This window comes from Durio zibethinus, chromosome 9 (assembly GCF_047325235.1).
Source record: "Durio zibethinus cultivar Kanyao isolate XHJ-2024 chromosome 9, ASM4732523v1, whole genome shotgun sequence".
Lineage (NCBI taxonomy): Eukaryota > Viridiplantae > Streptophyta > Magnoliopsida > Malvales > Malvaceae > Durio > Durio zibethinus.
The window spans coordinates 12017126-12033473 of NC_143170.1; the positions used below are offsets into that span (position 1 = coordinate 12017126).

Genomic DNA, 16348 nt, shown 5'->3' on the forward strand with positions numbered 1-16348 from the left:
ATTGAAACCTTGGTCCTAATGATTGATATATGTAGAATGACAAACACATTATCCAGAGTGATGGTCATATCTCTGAATGACAAATGAAAAGTGTTCGCTTCAAGCTGCCACCTTTCAAAAAAAGCTGAAACTATTGTGTTATTAATTGTATGATAGGTGTAGTTGATGAGTAAATTCAACCTTAACATCGTACTCATCCAACCTTGACATCGTAACATTGGCTTGGATATGACTATATGTATTGCTTACATGCCATTATTATAACTTCAACTCGTGATTAATCGATTTCAATGCATCTTGCTTTTGTAACAATAACCAAAAAAAAAAAAAATTAACAACAAAATCACCAATATCAACAACAAAAATAATAACATCAACAATAGTAATCAACTAATTTACTTTAAAGACATAAACTAACACAATTTGTATTATATGAATCAATTGATTATCTAGTCATTCCATATTTGTAATTCCACATGAGATCCAAAACTTAAAAGAATAGATGTATCAATCAAACCTCCAAAAAATGATTCAAGCTGCTCTACAATGCATCTACAAACCTATCACGATGCTCATGCGTGGTAGGTTCAACAGCTTCATCATAATGCATGGAATATTCAACTCAAGGGATGTCATTTACTATACAGTCCTCTGACTCACCATCCCTTACTCGGCATCTCTTTTCGAAGGCAGTCAGACGCCTCCAATTTGGATCGAGATCAGCTTCAGTACCTTTACCTCTACTCAAAATAGCTTCGCCTCATATACGAGCCATATCTATTAAAAAAATAAATCATTAAGCTTACAGAATATATTTAGTAAACCCTAAACTCTTTATTAATAGAAAATTAAATTTCTTTATTGACAAAAATATAAGATGAATAAAGAAATATCGATTATGGGGGTTGAGTCAAAATTTTCAAATACAAATTCAATATAGTTAAGGCTTTTAGGAATGCATATTCGAAAACTTTAAAGGCTTCAAAGAAATCTATTTTCGAGAAGTCTTTAAGGCTCACGGATATGCATTTCTGAGAAGCCTTAAAGGCTCTTGGAAATAGATTTCTAAAAGTTTTGAAAGCTTATCGAAAATTCATTTTCGAAAAATTTAATAAATTTGATGAAACAATTTGTAAATCTTACACTATTTTCACATGAATTAAAACCAAATCAATCGAAATAAATATCAAAATCTAACCTGTAATCAAGGGAAGACTAAAAAAACTTGTGATTTTGGGATTAGTTTGATGGATTTAGGATTAGTTTAATGGATTTAAGGTTAATTTTGGATTAAGAGTGAGAGAATGAAGAATGATTTAAGTGTATGAAGGAAAATATGAATTTGCTGGATTGGGTGTATTTGAAAAAAATAAAAATTTGAATTTTGAATATAGAATGTATTTAATAATAAGGTGTAAAAAGTAAATAATGTGGTACAAACACAATTCCCTTTTTTGATAAAACCATTGAACGGTGTCTTTAATCATTTAAGAATGCTTGCGACAGAACTTTGCGCCCTTTTTCTGGCCACCAACCATCAGATTTGAAAACCTTCAATAAGAAAAAATATATAAAAAATTTTAATATTTGGAGCCCCAAAAAAGGAAGTAGAAAAGTGATGGAAGCTCAAGGTTCTTTTGGTTTTAGAAAATAATTTTTATTTTCTAAAAAATATATTTAATAAATGAATATAAAAATTATTTTTAAAATATATAAATAAAGAAATAAATAAAATACTCAATGATATTACTATTAATGTCATCTAATTATAAATAAAATGTATATTTATTAATTAATGACATTAACAAATATTCAAATATGATAACTTGCAAAACATAAACTAAAAACTAATGTACATTCATAGTTTTTACAATTAAAAATATCTTTTTTTTTTGTTTTCATATTTTAATTCATTTTTATTTTTATTTTCTAAAATTTATTTTAATTTTTAATTTATCAAACATGTTTTCACTCATATTTTTCATTTTTAAGAAAATGAAAACAAAAATATTCTATTTTCTAAAATCAAACATTTAGTAAGGTTTTGACGTTCTTTTTTTCATTTATTGGCAACCAAAATTTTTTTACCAAACTTGAGGTTTATATGCCAACAAAATTCCCAATAATTTACTACTGCCATTTTTTTTTTTAAGGATTGACAATTTTGAGCACGTATGATATATAGGTAAATGAATCGTGTTGATTTTTTTTTTTTTTCATTTCCGATTAGATTATATCTAAAAATGGATGTTACAATGAAACATCACTCAACACATAAGATGTAATTCTTATATTTAAGAAAAATTTGATAAATAAATTAAAATAGTTTGAATTGAAACTTAAAAATTTGGGAACCACTTGCTTGCTTTTGAAATAAGGCCTCATTAGCCTTGAAATTTTGCCAATTTTATTATGCCACAAAATTCCAAGTCCCAAATAGCTCAACTAATGTATGCCGAATATGACAAGTATATATAATTTGTTTTAATTTTTTTATTTAAAAAAAGGTCGCAATCTCCGACTCCAATTTGTTTAATGGTTGTGCTATTAGAGTCGACCAACTCAATCTATCTAATATCCTTTATACCCATTTAAACAATGCCCGACCCAAATCCTCTCATTCATTATACTTACTTTCGGATTTACTTTATTTTACTTTATTACCGACACATTTGAAAAAAAAAAAAAAAGTGAAAAACGATGAAAAAGGAAATAGGGGAAAGATAAAAACTTTGATCTGGCCGCAATGTCAATAACCAATAAAGAACATTTAGACAATAGACCAATATTGGGCTACGTGGCTCAACCTGAACCAGGGACAACTTATCAAGATAGTGGCTCAGTCGTAAATCCCAATCCAATTAGACGTGGCTCAATCGAGCTCCACTCCGGATGTTTCCGAAACAGGTCAATATTTTAGGCAAGATCAAAGTTCAACCTAACCACATGAGTGAGAAATCGAATAGAACTACGATGGCAGTTCCATCCGTATCATGTAGGATTTGATCTGATTTAATTTTTTTAAATTAATTATTTTTGAAGATTAAGTTTTGGGTTGAATTAAATTGGATAACAGTAAAAAAATTTTGAATAGAGTAAATTTTAAGTAAATTTGTTTTGATTTAATTGGATATATATAATTATTTTTTTAATTATATATATTTATTTAATTTTACTAGCTAGCGACCATCACTTGAGCCACCCGCTTATTCAAAGCGAGGGAAACGCTCGAGGTAGTAGTATTTGCGCTCAACTTCTCCCTATCTTTCTTTTCAGGTAGCCCTTGGCACAAAAAATATGCTCAATTCTGAACTGAAACCAAATGCCTATCTTCCTAATCGGAAGCCCAAATTTCGTAATCTATTCAGTCAATCAATTTGCCATCCATGAACTATGATTTTTTTCAAAATTTCTCAAGACCATAAAAGTAATGTCAACCGCTCGTTGGCCGGGGTTAGCTAAAAGCGATTGTGTATATGCATTGATTCAAACGACAAACCCACTGAATTGAAATAAGTATCTTCAAAATTATATTGAACTGAAAGAATGAATCAAAATTTTCTACATACTGAAAAGAATAAAAAAACAACAATTGATATTTGTACATTTCAGATTTTCTGCCTTACAAACATTCAAAAAATTTCCATCTGTTTCATCGAATCCATTCAGAATCCAGAATGATGGAAAAAGCAGTTGGAACATCCTAAATTAGTAGCTTAATCTCCAAAATTCCCTTCTCTTGCAAGGTTGAATGCCGATGTCCCCTCATTTACATTGATCTATCCTTCTAATCTCACAAATTCAAAGAAAAACCCCATGCTTGCTAAGTGTTCTTCTTGCAGGCTGTTTCCTTTACTTCCTCCTTTGGCCGAGGCTGCATATGGCGGTGAACTAACTCTTGTAAAGCTTCCCTCATCCACAAATGTGGGCATTCTTCTCTAGCTTTAGAGACTGTCACCTACGAAGACAAGATAACAAATGTTTAGATCATCAAAGTATTGGTAATTTGTGCAACAGTTTCACCATCGTATTACTAACAGATAGGATTGATTTAATTACTAAATATCAAATATTCCAAATTCATGAACTATCTCAGTTCCACCCTTGAGAGATGGCATCCAATGGATTGAGTTTCAAATCCAAACACATGCAATTTCTCTCCTTATCTCCAGACTATTTTGCCGGAAGTGACCTCTTTGTACAAAAAAACTTGAAATTCATGGACATTTATTTTTCATGAGTAATCAAACTATCACACTTAAGCATTTCTCTTTACTATAATTCATTAGCATATTGCTACGAAATACATACCCATTTCCGTTTCCGGATGTTTTTCTCAGGCCAGCGATCTAACTCTTGCTTGACAAGCAAAGCAAACATGTGGCCTTCATGGAATATACTCTGCCTTTTGCTTTTATATGACCATTTACCTAATTCGCACTGCAAAAATACATCCAAATAATGGAGTTAAAATCAAGAAATGTTAATGAAGAGTTAAAATCGAAAAACGTTGGTAGAGATACTAACTTCAATATCGCCAATCACACCAGCTTCCTCAAACGTCTCTCGAATGGCTGCGTCTTCCATGGATTCATCTTTTTCCCAACCCCCCTTGGGGAATAACATTCCTTCACTATTCTGTGCACTAATTACAAGAACTTCAATCGCTTCATCGTTTGAAGTTGCGTCTTTCGTTTTCCTATATCTGTACGGAATGCATCTGCTCAAAGAAAAAGATCCAATTAGAAACTTTTTTCTGAAAAAACTTTATTAGAATTTTAATTATTAGTTAAAAATAACAAGGCTTTTCGTTGTCAAAAATTATTTTCCATTAAATTGAATTCTTGCCAAAACCCAGAAAGGGAATTGTAAAAAAAAAAAAAAAAAACGAAAAAACAAACCATCAAGCATGAAAATCATCTAAGAGACTAAAAAACTAAGGCAGTGTTCATCTGTTGGAAAAAGACCCATTTCAACGTTATAATTCAAAACAAAAATAAAAAATCATAATTAGTAAAACCAAACCAATAAAAGAATAGGATTTTGGTTTTCGATTTTTTATTTTTCTCATTCCCCAGCATGACAAAGGGGAAAAAAAAAAAGAAACATACCCAACAACTAATCGAAAGCCTCTGTTATCATAGCGCTGCAAGTGCCTGCCGGTGCGAGCATAAGAAACACGAGAAACCATTTTTTCAATTTGCATGGGCAATTTGACAGGGATTCTTTCAAGGAGAGACAACAAAAAGTAGATAAAAGGGGGAAAATTTGTTAGAAAGCCCGAGATTCCTCCCATGGTGTCAAGAGATAAAAGAAAAGAGAACAGCAATCCTGCTAAAAGTGGTTGCTTTGGAATTTTGCAGAATTTTTTGTTTCCTTTGTCACACTCTATATTTAGAGTTTGTGCCTCGGAACGATTTGTAATTTGTAGATAAAACTTTTCCTGCTAAAGAGCTGTGGATAAGAACCGAGCCTCGGACGTGTCTCCCACTCTTAGCTGCTTTAATAGAAATTGGGAGAGACAAAGGAAAGACAAAAGAAGCCTTCATCAAAACCAACGCGCCTATTTCCACTCGTGGTTTCCACTTCCAAGATATTAATTTCGAGAGGTTAATTACAAAATTGGCTAATTAAAAAGAAAAGCTAAAAAACGAAGTTACGTATTAAACATATTATAAAAATTAAAAAATAAAATTATTTATTATATTAAAGATACAGTAAAAAGTAAAAAAAATTAAGCATAGTTAAATAACAAACTTAATAGGCTTGTGGTTATAAAAAAATTTGCTACTAATTGTTGATGCCAAAATAAATAGTAATGGTATAATCAAGTTGAATCAATATAATTTATTGTATATTTGAGTTCAATTTAATTTGAAATTTCAAAATTCAAAAACTCTACTTGTACTTAATTTTTTATGTTTACGTTTGGTTTGAAATTTAATTGAATTTTTTAAATTTGATTTGATAAATTTAATTGGATTTGTAAAATTATAAATATTAATATTAAAAATTATATATACATTAAATATATTAAAAAATAAAAAACTCAATTAAATTCAAAAATAAGGATGTCAAAAGGTCGCATATAAGATGGATAGAGTATTTCGCATCTCCATCATTAGTTTTTTATATATGTTCATCTTGTATTTATATCTAATAAATATTTTAAATTTACTTTCATCCATATTTCGTTGGTATTTAAAAAATATGGATATCTTCGTACCTATAATTCTTTTGAAAAAATATTTTTAATTTTTTCATTTTTTCTTACATATTTATGTAATTTTTTTTATAAATATATATTTTTAATACAAATATATTTATTATAATTAATCTAAAATAAAATGTATATTATTAAATAAAAATTAATTTATTAAATATATAAAAATATATAGGGTATGAATATGGGATGAGTGTTATATTATATATTTTCATATCCATAACCAATAAAAATTTAAAATCATACACATTTTTATTTTAATTCTCAAACTTCAATAGTTATCCTCATTCTTATTAAGATAAAAAAAAGATTTATTATTAAATTTGATTAAAATTGACATTATTATTCAAAAACTTCTCAAATCAAATATTAAATTATTCAAACTCAAATTAACCTTACTAAACCTTACTAAAATAATTCGATTTTGATTAAGCATGAGTCAAATTCAAATTTAACTTTCAAATAATTTAATTCATTTACACCCTTAATCAATACCAGAGATACTTTTAGATTTGAGCCAATCTCAGAGCAGATGGAGTCAATGAACAAACTTCACACTTCAACTCTTAAATCAATTATTAGTTGAAGGAAAGTGACTCCAATGCTAAAATCAATTATTGAAGGAAAATGAAAAGGCAGAGAGAGAGAGATACCATCTCATTCGGCTTGAGCAGGCCTCTTTATATAGGCTGTTCAAGATCCAAGCCGGAAAGCTAGCTCATGAAATTCGAATTTGGCATTTATAGTCTCATGTTTGATTTTGCATGAAATGTTTATAGTAATTTTACCGTATGTTTTTTTTAAAGATTTACTAAAAAGTGCCAGGTGTCTCGGATAATTTGGTGCTTAGGGCTTTAGTTAAATAAGGAGATTAATGTATTTGTATAATTTAAAATATTAAAATTTATATATTTATATTATATTTTATACGAAAATTATTTGTCATAATTCATATTTATATAAAACCATTAAATATTTTTTTTGATGTTATTAAATTCATATATAATTATTACTAAAATTTTAAATCATATTATTTTTGTATTTATTTTTTATATTATATTTATGTCGTAATATCATATTATATTTTAAATTATCAAATCTATATTCAACTTATATTATAACATGATTATTTTTTTATTTAATTAAGCGTATTAAATTTTTTATACATTTTTAATAGATACCCAACCCAGTATAAATGCAATTTGCAAAAAAAACTTGAATTTTATCACTTTAGTTCGATAAATTTCTATATTTTTATTACATTCAAATAAATCATTAACTTTTAATTTATATTCAAATAAACTTTTAATCTTTAATTTGTAATATAATAAGTCATTAACTTTGAATTTGTCCTTAAGCAAGCATTTAACATAAATCAGTCTTACGTTTGAAATAAAGACTAAATTGGATACAAATTAAATTATAAGAATTTATTTGAATACATTATAAATATAGAGATTTAAGTAAGAAAAATGAAATAGTTCAGCAGCCTTTTTAATATTTTAGAAATTTGCAAATTTATGTAAATTGCTTACCTAGCAAACACTTCTACTTTAATTTTCAGTTTTAATGAAGTTAAACATTCATTTTGTGTTAGAAAAACTACAAGGTGATTCAAATTATTATACTTTTTAATTTTAGAATAAATTTATCATTATATTTCAAATTCGGAGCAATTAAAAAATAATGAGGAAAAAATTATGTTAGAATCTGTTTACAATTTTAAAATAATTTTGAAATGATATGGCAGCGATTCAAATATGGGTTTCGTGGATTTATTGATTTTAGGTTTCTTGATGTGGTTTTTGTGTTTTAGGTAATTTTTTAAATTTTTTTGTTTTTATTTTATATTTTATATTTTCATATATTTTTATTTTTTTAGATTTAAAATATTAAAAATAGAAATTTAAAAAATGAAAGAAATGAAAATCAAAAGAAATAAACAAAAGAAGGATAAAGAAAAGAAAATGAATAATCGGGTTTTTGTTGGGCTTAAAACCCAACTTGAGATTAAAACCGAATTTATCAAATTATAGTTCAATTAATAATTTAAATGTTAAAAAAACTTTATCTAAATGTGAAAAAAATGTTGCGGTTCAATTAATAAATTATTTTTTTATTTTATTTTAAATTAAATTCTAAATTTAATAATTAATTTATGCATAGAGATTCAATTTGAATACATCAAGGTAAATGAATTAATTTCACAATTTGACGAAAGTATAAGATATACAATTTTAAAAAAAATTGATGTAAAAATACTAATGTGATTAAAAATATTTACGTCATCATAAAAATTTGACATGTCAGTAAAGTTAACATTCATGAAAAAAATGAACGTAAAAAAAATAAAATGTCACATCATCAATTTAAATAGAAAAAATTTAAATTATTAAAAATTTGACTAAATATAACAATTAATTAATATATAAAAATCCAATTTGAACACATTAATGTAGAGAGAATAATTCTATCATTTGATCAAAGTATAGGGATTGATAGTACAATTCAATCACTTATTTTTTTACCAGTATTTGACCATTTATTTTTTAGGTTAAAAGGGCAATAGGTGCTTTTTATTATGATTTTATAATTATTTAAATTTTAATATTTTATTACAATCAATCAAAATCTTAATATTTTATTTCAACTTAATTGAACCCTTAAATAGACAAAATTTAATCACATGACAAATTTAACCAATCAATTCTCAAATTACACTCAATTGAATCTTTAGAAAGATTTTAAAAATAGAGGGACAAGGAAAATATAAAAGAAAAAAAAAGAAAAAATTATTTATTTCATTTAATTCTTATATATATTAATTGTATCATGTGGTAAACTTTCATTTATTTTATTGATGTCACATATAATTTTATCTTAGTTGATAAAAAATTAATTGTGTTAACCTTTTCGTCCAAATAAATGCTTAATTGGATGCAAATAATGTTGAAGGGATTAATTGATTGTAATAAAAAAATAAAAGCTTGGATGATTTCTTAATTTTTTATTAAATATAATACCATGTAATCCAAAATTTTCATTTTATTTTATTTTTTCTTATTTTATCTTGGTATTTTCTATTGTATATAATACTACATCAAAGTTTTTTAGTTGATCTTGGTTAATTTTTTTATCATATTTTAGATTATTTTTAAATTATAAAATAGTTTAGAACAAAAATTTTTACTGAATATTTTATGACGATAAATTTGCTTCAAAATTATAATAATTAAAAAACTTATGATAAATTTAGACAATTCACATAAATAAAATGATAAATTTGTATCTCATTAAACATATCATCTCTTTCATTAGTGCAAAGGAAATCACTTTCACAATAATAAGAGAGACATAATGAAAGAAAATATTTCCAAAGAACCCTAAAAAGAGTACAAATGAAGAATAATTTTTCAATAATTAATTAGTTAAAAGGTCAGGGCGTAGGAAAAACGCGCATGGGAGAGCATTGGCTTACTACTTGCGTCGTTTGATTCGATATTGGTAAGAGGTTGGGAAGGGGACGTGTTTACGCTTGTGTTTCTGTTGGTGAGCTGTATGAGTAACGCGTGCGGGTGGCAAAGTCGCACTCGGTTTTTGCCCAGCTTTGATGAAGACTCAGTCTCACCATACACGGTTTTAGGTGCCACAGTACCGAAAAAAAAAAAAAAACTACACCGTATATAATGGATCTTTTGTACCGAGCTCCCATGAGCTCTCCTTGAATCTTGGCCATCAGATTTCGACTACTCTAATTCATGCCTTTGGATCCAATTAGATTTGACTATTCATATATTTATATCATATAAAATATTAAAATTTATGTATTTATATTATATTTTATATAAAAATTACATATCATAATTTATATTGATACTAATATATAAAATATAATTTTTTTTTATTTATTAAACTTATATATACTTATTGTTATAATTTTAAGTTATATTATTTTTGTATCTTATTTTTATATTATATTTTTATCGTATCATTGTATGATATTTTAAATTCTCATTAGCTTGTGACCTATGCAATGCATGAATTAATTAATTTATTTAATTTGAAATTATAATTATAAAATGATATTAAAGTTTAAATAAATATCTAAACAAAATATAAAGGTATTATTTCAAAATATTAAACTCTTTATTTTTTGAATTTTTTAAGTGAAAATAGATGATCATCTCTTCATAAACTATTTTCAAATCTTATGTAATTATCAAATTTAAACTTGAAAATAATGTATTTAAATTTACAAAATGATAGAAAGTCTTGAAAGATAAACACTTTCCTAGGCTTAAAGATATAAATTGGATAATGTTTAAAAATATAACGAAACAAAAATGAATTAAATTATCATTCATAATTAAAAATATATAATTTCATTTTCACTTTAATTATTTTATTATTTATATTTAAATACTAATATTTAATGAAAAAAATTCTTATATTACAAAATTAAAGAAAATAATATTTTTATTATTTGAACAATTTGATTCAAAAAGTAAAAAAGTTGTAGATATTGTAGATAATTATCTTCAAAAGTCTTATAGAAAAAAAAAAAAAAAAGCTTTTCATCTCCATCTCAATGTTAAGTTATTAATATAAGATGATAAAATTTAGTTGCAAAGTAGATATACTTATCATCTTATAAAGATTAATATTTTCAAAAAATAAAAGCAAGTGTTATTATACAATTTCCATAGTTTACTTTTTTACTTGTACCACAATGGAGTATCGTAACTCAATTTTTTCACTCTTGCATTTCATGGATAAAACATTTAGCAATATAAAACAAACAAAGAAACCTCATGTAGGATTATTTTACTATTACATTATAAAGATCAAAGGCACCTTAAGTTTTAACTTCAAAGTGAACATACCTCAATTCCTACTTCCTACAATAATTTAATTAAATAAAATGCAATATTTAAATATTATCATTATAATTTTTATTGATTTTTACTTGATAAAGCTGTTGTTTGTTTGATGGGATGCTCAATTTTGAAGTTTTAATTCTCCTAACTTAATATAAGACCTATTATTTTTTTAAAGCAAGTTCTAGAATATGGCCATTATAGTGCAAAAATCCCACAAATTAATTGCAAAATTATAGTTACTGATCAAGTAGAACGAAATTGGTAGAGAACTTTTGTCACACTGGTATTTTTTAGAGAGAATATCAATTGCCGACGAAAACTCTCAAAGCTTTGGATTGGGTGTTTTGCAATTAACATTCCTTTTAACTATTAACCAGCAGCTAAGAATCAAAATAATAGTTTTCCAAAATCAAAAAATAATATATGCAACTAGTAATGAATGAAATAGATGAAAATGATATTTTATTTGATACAAGTACGACTAATATCATTGGTATGTGCAATTAATGGACTAAATGAGTAATAAGAGAAACTCAGCACCATAATATTTCATCGAGATGGAAGATGGCTTCCATTAAATAGTGAAATAAATTATATTTGGTATTTTAAAATTTATTAGGAAATTTATAAAAATAATTTTATATTTAAAATTTAAAATTTAAAAAATATATATTTCGATTGTTAAAAATATATTTAAATTATATATATTTAAAAAGAGATCATACATCTAGATTGTTAGAGATAAATATAAATTATATATTTTTTTAAAATTAAAAAAGAGATGTATAGATGGTTTAATAGTTCATTTTAAAAAAGAAATAACATAATTATTGATTCTATTCTAAATGTATTTGAAAAAAAATGTGTTTGGGATAAATTTTATTTGATTTACATTAAAATAAAACTCTTGAAATATTAAAATAAATCTAATTTTTAAACTTCCAAATATTTTTAAAAATAAAATAATTATTGAATGGGATTATTTGGTTAAAAATTTAAATTAAATTATTATCTTACATGTAAAAAATATAGGTTATCCATATAAGTATTCACATGGCATACCTTATTAGGTATCCATGTATTTTATAACATAATATATATTATATTTAAGATGAAAATTTTTTGAATTTTTAAAATCTTACATAAAGTTGCTTGAATTTTTAATGTTTACGTAAATTTTTTAAAAATATAATTTTTTAAAATCAAGATAAAAAATATTGGTGAAAATTTTGAAGAAACTTAATCTTTGTAATTTTTAATTATGTTTAAAAGATTTTGATAATTAAATAATTTTTTAAATAAAGTTATTTGATAAACAACTAAAATTATTTATTAAAAAAATAAAAACCATATTTTATATTTTTAATTTTAAACAATATAACTCTAAATTGATTTGATTTTCAATTATAATTTGAATAATTTTAATATTTGAATAAATTTAAAATTATCTAATTTGTAATTAAAAGAAACTATCTTATTTTATAAAAAAAACTATCTTATGAGTCATTTAAGAGAGTTGTCCACATAAGCATTAATGTGGCAAACTTGTTTATGTATCTTGTTATATAATACACACACACACACACACATATATATATATTAGATATATTAGATTTAAGATGAAAATTTTATGAATTTTCAAAATCTTAAATTAAGTTGCTTAAATTTTTAATGTCTTATGTAAATTTTTTAAAAATATAATTTTTTTAAATCCAGATAAAAAAGATTGGTGAAAATTTTGGATAAACTTAATCTTTATAGTTTTTAAATATGTTTAAAAGATTTTGATAATTAAATACTTTTTTAAATAAGGTTATTTGGTACACAACTAAAATTATTTATTAAAAAAATAAAATTCATATTTTATATTTTTAATTTTAAAAAATATATCTTTAAATTGATTTGATTTCAATTATAATTTGAATAATTTTGATATTTGAATAAATTTAAAATTATTTAATTTGTAATTAAAAGAAACTATCTTATTTTTTAAAAAAACTATCGTATATTTCATTTAAGAAAGTTGTCTACATAGATGCCCATGTAGCAAACTTATTTATATATGTTATTATATAATTAATATATATATATATATATATATATTAGATTTAAGATAATTTTTTTTTTAAATTTTAAAATCCTACATAAAGTTGCTTGAATTTTTATTGTCTTATATAAATTTTTTAAAAATATAATTTTTTTAAAAATCTAGATAAAAAAGATTCGTGAAAATTTTAGAGAAACTTAATCTTTGTAATTTTTAAATATGTTTAAAATATTTTGATGATTAAATAATTTTTTAAACAAAGTTATTTAATAAACAATTGAAATTATTTATTAAAAAAATACTATTTTATATTTTTAATTTTAAAAAATATATCTCTAAATTGATTTGATTTTTAATTATAATTTAAATAATTTTGATAGTTGAATAAATGTAAAATTATCTAATTTATAATTAAAAGAAATTATTTTATTTTTTAAAAAAACTATTTTGTGTGTCATTTAAGAGAGTTGTTCACATAAACACTTATGTTACAAACTTATTTATATGTATTGTTATATAATATATATATATATTAGATTTCCATATTAAATTTCAAGTTGAGTTAGATATAAAGGCTAAATAGGGGAATGTTTGGAGGAAGAAAATTACATATAAAGGCAATGAATATAAAATAACAAGACTTTCCTATCAATCAAAATATATTTATTAAAAGAAAAGAAAATTTTAAAAAATTATTTGGTATAAAATATACTTATGGTCTTTTAACTTAAAAAATGTTCTTTTACCTTTCTTGAGATTTGATAGAAAACATACATCTTGAAAAGAATGAAGATATTAATTATAACTTCAAAAAAAAAAAACATATTATTGACTAATTATTTATTTGAATTATTTTTATATTTTTCATCTGTCCATTTTTTTATTACAAAATTATGGGATTTAGTTAGTTATGAATTTTAATTAGTTATAATTGTTAGTTCAACTATAGATAAACAATCCAAGAGAGAGCATAATTGGATGGATTTTAATTTTTTTTCAAAATTAAATTTCAATAAATATTTGCGATAAAATAACAATACAATAAATATATATATGAAATTTAAATGTAATTGAACTTGTATTTAAATAGAAGAGAATATAAAAAATTCAAACACAATAATTTATAAAAGTTTAAATCTTCCCCAAAGGCACATATGTCATTTTCATTAGCTTTTCTTGCAAAGAAGTTGAATACAATAATTCTTCATTCTTACAAATACCTTTAGAGCTAAGGTATAATTTTCACAATATCTATCATTAAAGGTTAAGGTATAGCCTCTAAATCTTTATCTTTGAAGGGTAAGATAAAAACCGTTAAACACCAAAGTGTGGTTTTACTAAAACTCTCATAAATACTTAAGAGGATGCTTCATTTTTTTATCCTAAATAAGCTTTTGGTTTTACAAATGGTTTAGAAAAACTAAAACTACCGCCAAAGGTTGGGTATTTACTAATTTAGTACAATGAGAGAAAAAATGAAGAACAAATAAAGATTGGATGTAAGAATTGGAAGAATTAAAGTACTAAACAATTAAAAGCTCTTAAATTGCTTGTAGAAAGTGATTGAATGCTCTTTGGATGATGTCTTTCCACTTCAATAGTGTTGGAGGAGCCTCTTTTATAATTAGAGAGATTTTGCAGCTGCTTGTGTTGCGTTAATGGAGTAAGATGCCATTGATTGCACCTTTGGAACTAGTCATTAGAGATTGTTAGACACTAAAGGGTTGATACCTTTTTGGAGGGATCAATTCTTTTTGCTAATAGTTGAAATTTAGTCATGAGAATGGCTACTTGATTGATCTCTTTTAGAGGGGATCAATCCTTTAAGCTTGGCTGCTTATGGGATCTTCTATTTGAACCCTTTTCATAAGGACATTGATCCCTTTTTCAAAAACTCAAAAAAAAAAAAAAGTTTGGATTTTATCTAAAAATTCTTTGACCAATATTGTTCACTTGAAAGCTTGTATTTTAAAGATTGGAAATTAATCCAAAATATTGAAACAAATGTGCACAATTTCCAAAGTAATTTTCAAATCCAAGAATAAGTATTTGAAATTAAAAATATTAGACTTTATTTAGAATCAACTCAAAAGACTAGATTTTATATACTAGAATAAATAATATAACTTGAAGAACTTTTTTTAATAAAACTTTGTCAAAATACTTAATCAAGCTATTATTATAGCTTAATGCAATTTTCTTTTAAAAACAAAAACTCTACTAAACTAAAGCACATAAAAAAAATTTTATTTCTCAAGATCATAAGTTAAAATTAGATTAAGTACAGTAAAAATTTTTTAATATCAATTGCACTTGCATTTAAACTCAAATAAATAATTTTTATAGCAAAATTTTTTTTCATAAATTAAAAATATTTAAGAAAAGTTTTTGTTTTTTTAAAAAATGATTAATTTAAGGCTAACAATAACTATTAGGTTAAAATGTAACTTAAATTAAAATTTAATTTTGGTAGTAAAATTAATTAATTATCACAATTAAAAGGTGTTTAGAGGATAGGTCGAGTTAGGCCTGATTGACATTTCTAAGTAGAGGTATAACTTGGATTGAATTCATTAAGTTGAATTGAGTCCAAATCCAATCAAAATTGTTTGGGTCAACATGGGTTGGCTTATATGATAGATCTATATCTTTTTGTACCTAATCCAGTCTAACTCGAGTCATATAGGATCGAGTTAGGATGGTTTTAATCTCATGTCAAATATTTTATTTTTTTCTTTTAAAAAGAATCTTATATATTTCTTAAAATTTTTTATATAAATTATTTTTTATAAAATATTTTATGTTAATTGATGACTCAAACTTTTATTATGTTTGTTCAAAAATTGTGTTTGAGTATATTTTCCAATTTCAATTTTTTAAAAATTTTAATATTGATTATTGACTCTATAATAATATTGATTAATTATTATTATTATTATCTTCACCTTAATATTGATTAATGACTTGAATATTGACTAATGATAACCATTAGGCAAATTAAATGCATGGTTCGTTATATATGTAGACAACAAATTTCATTCAAAATCTTTTAAAGTTTCTTTTTTAATTTAGATTAATTTATTTTTTATTCAAAATTTGTCTCAATATGAATTTAATTTGACTTTCATGATTAACTAGACACGTGGCCCAAGCTACGTTGTGGTGCTAAATATTAGTTTTCGTCTAAAAAATACTTTG

The 16348-nt window shown here is 24.2% G+C and overlaps 1 protein-coding gene across 2 annotated transcripts; it reads right to left on the minus strand.

Annotated features, from left to right (window-relative positions):
• Positions 1–3503: 3503 nt before the first annotated feature.
• On the minus strand, positions 3504–5476 carry LOC111311376 (nudix hydrolase 4-like). 2 transcript variants are annotated; one of them, XM_022910762.2, is made up of 4 exons: positions 5112–5476; positions 4528–4720; positions 4312–4440; positions 3504–3951 (listed from the first exon to the last, which is right to left on the minus strand). In XM_022910762.2, the coding sequence occupies exons 1-4, from the start codon at positions 5294–5296 to the stop codon at positions 3913–3915; spliced, it is 546 nt and encodes a 181-aa protein (XP_022766497.1). In that variant the 5' UTR covers positions 5297–5476; the 3' UTR covers positions 3504–3912. The 2 variants fall into 2 exon arrangements, with proteins under 2 accessions (XP_022766497.1, XP_022766489.1); XM_022910754.2 differs by having other exon boundaries at positions 3504–3958.
• Between the last annotated feature and the right edge of the window lie 10872 nt (positions 5477–16348).

Excerpts from the sequence above, each read along its gene's own strand:
- LOC111311376 (XM_022910754.2), bottom strand. The coding sequence starts at position 5,296 with ATGGGAGGAATCTCGGGCTTTCTAACAAATTTTCCCCCTTTTATCTAC. Across the intron at positions 4,721-5,111 it reads GGCTTTCGATTAGTTGTTGG|ATGCATTCCGTACAGATATA; the intron begins GTATGTTTCTTT and ends TTCTTTGAGCAG. Across the intron at positions 3,959-4,311 it reads ACATCCGGAAACGGAAATGG|GTGACAGTCTCTAAAGCTAG; the intron begins GTATGTATTTCG and ends TTGTCTTCGTAG.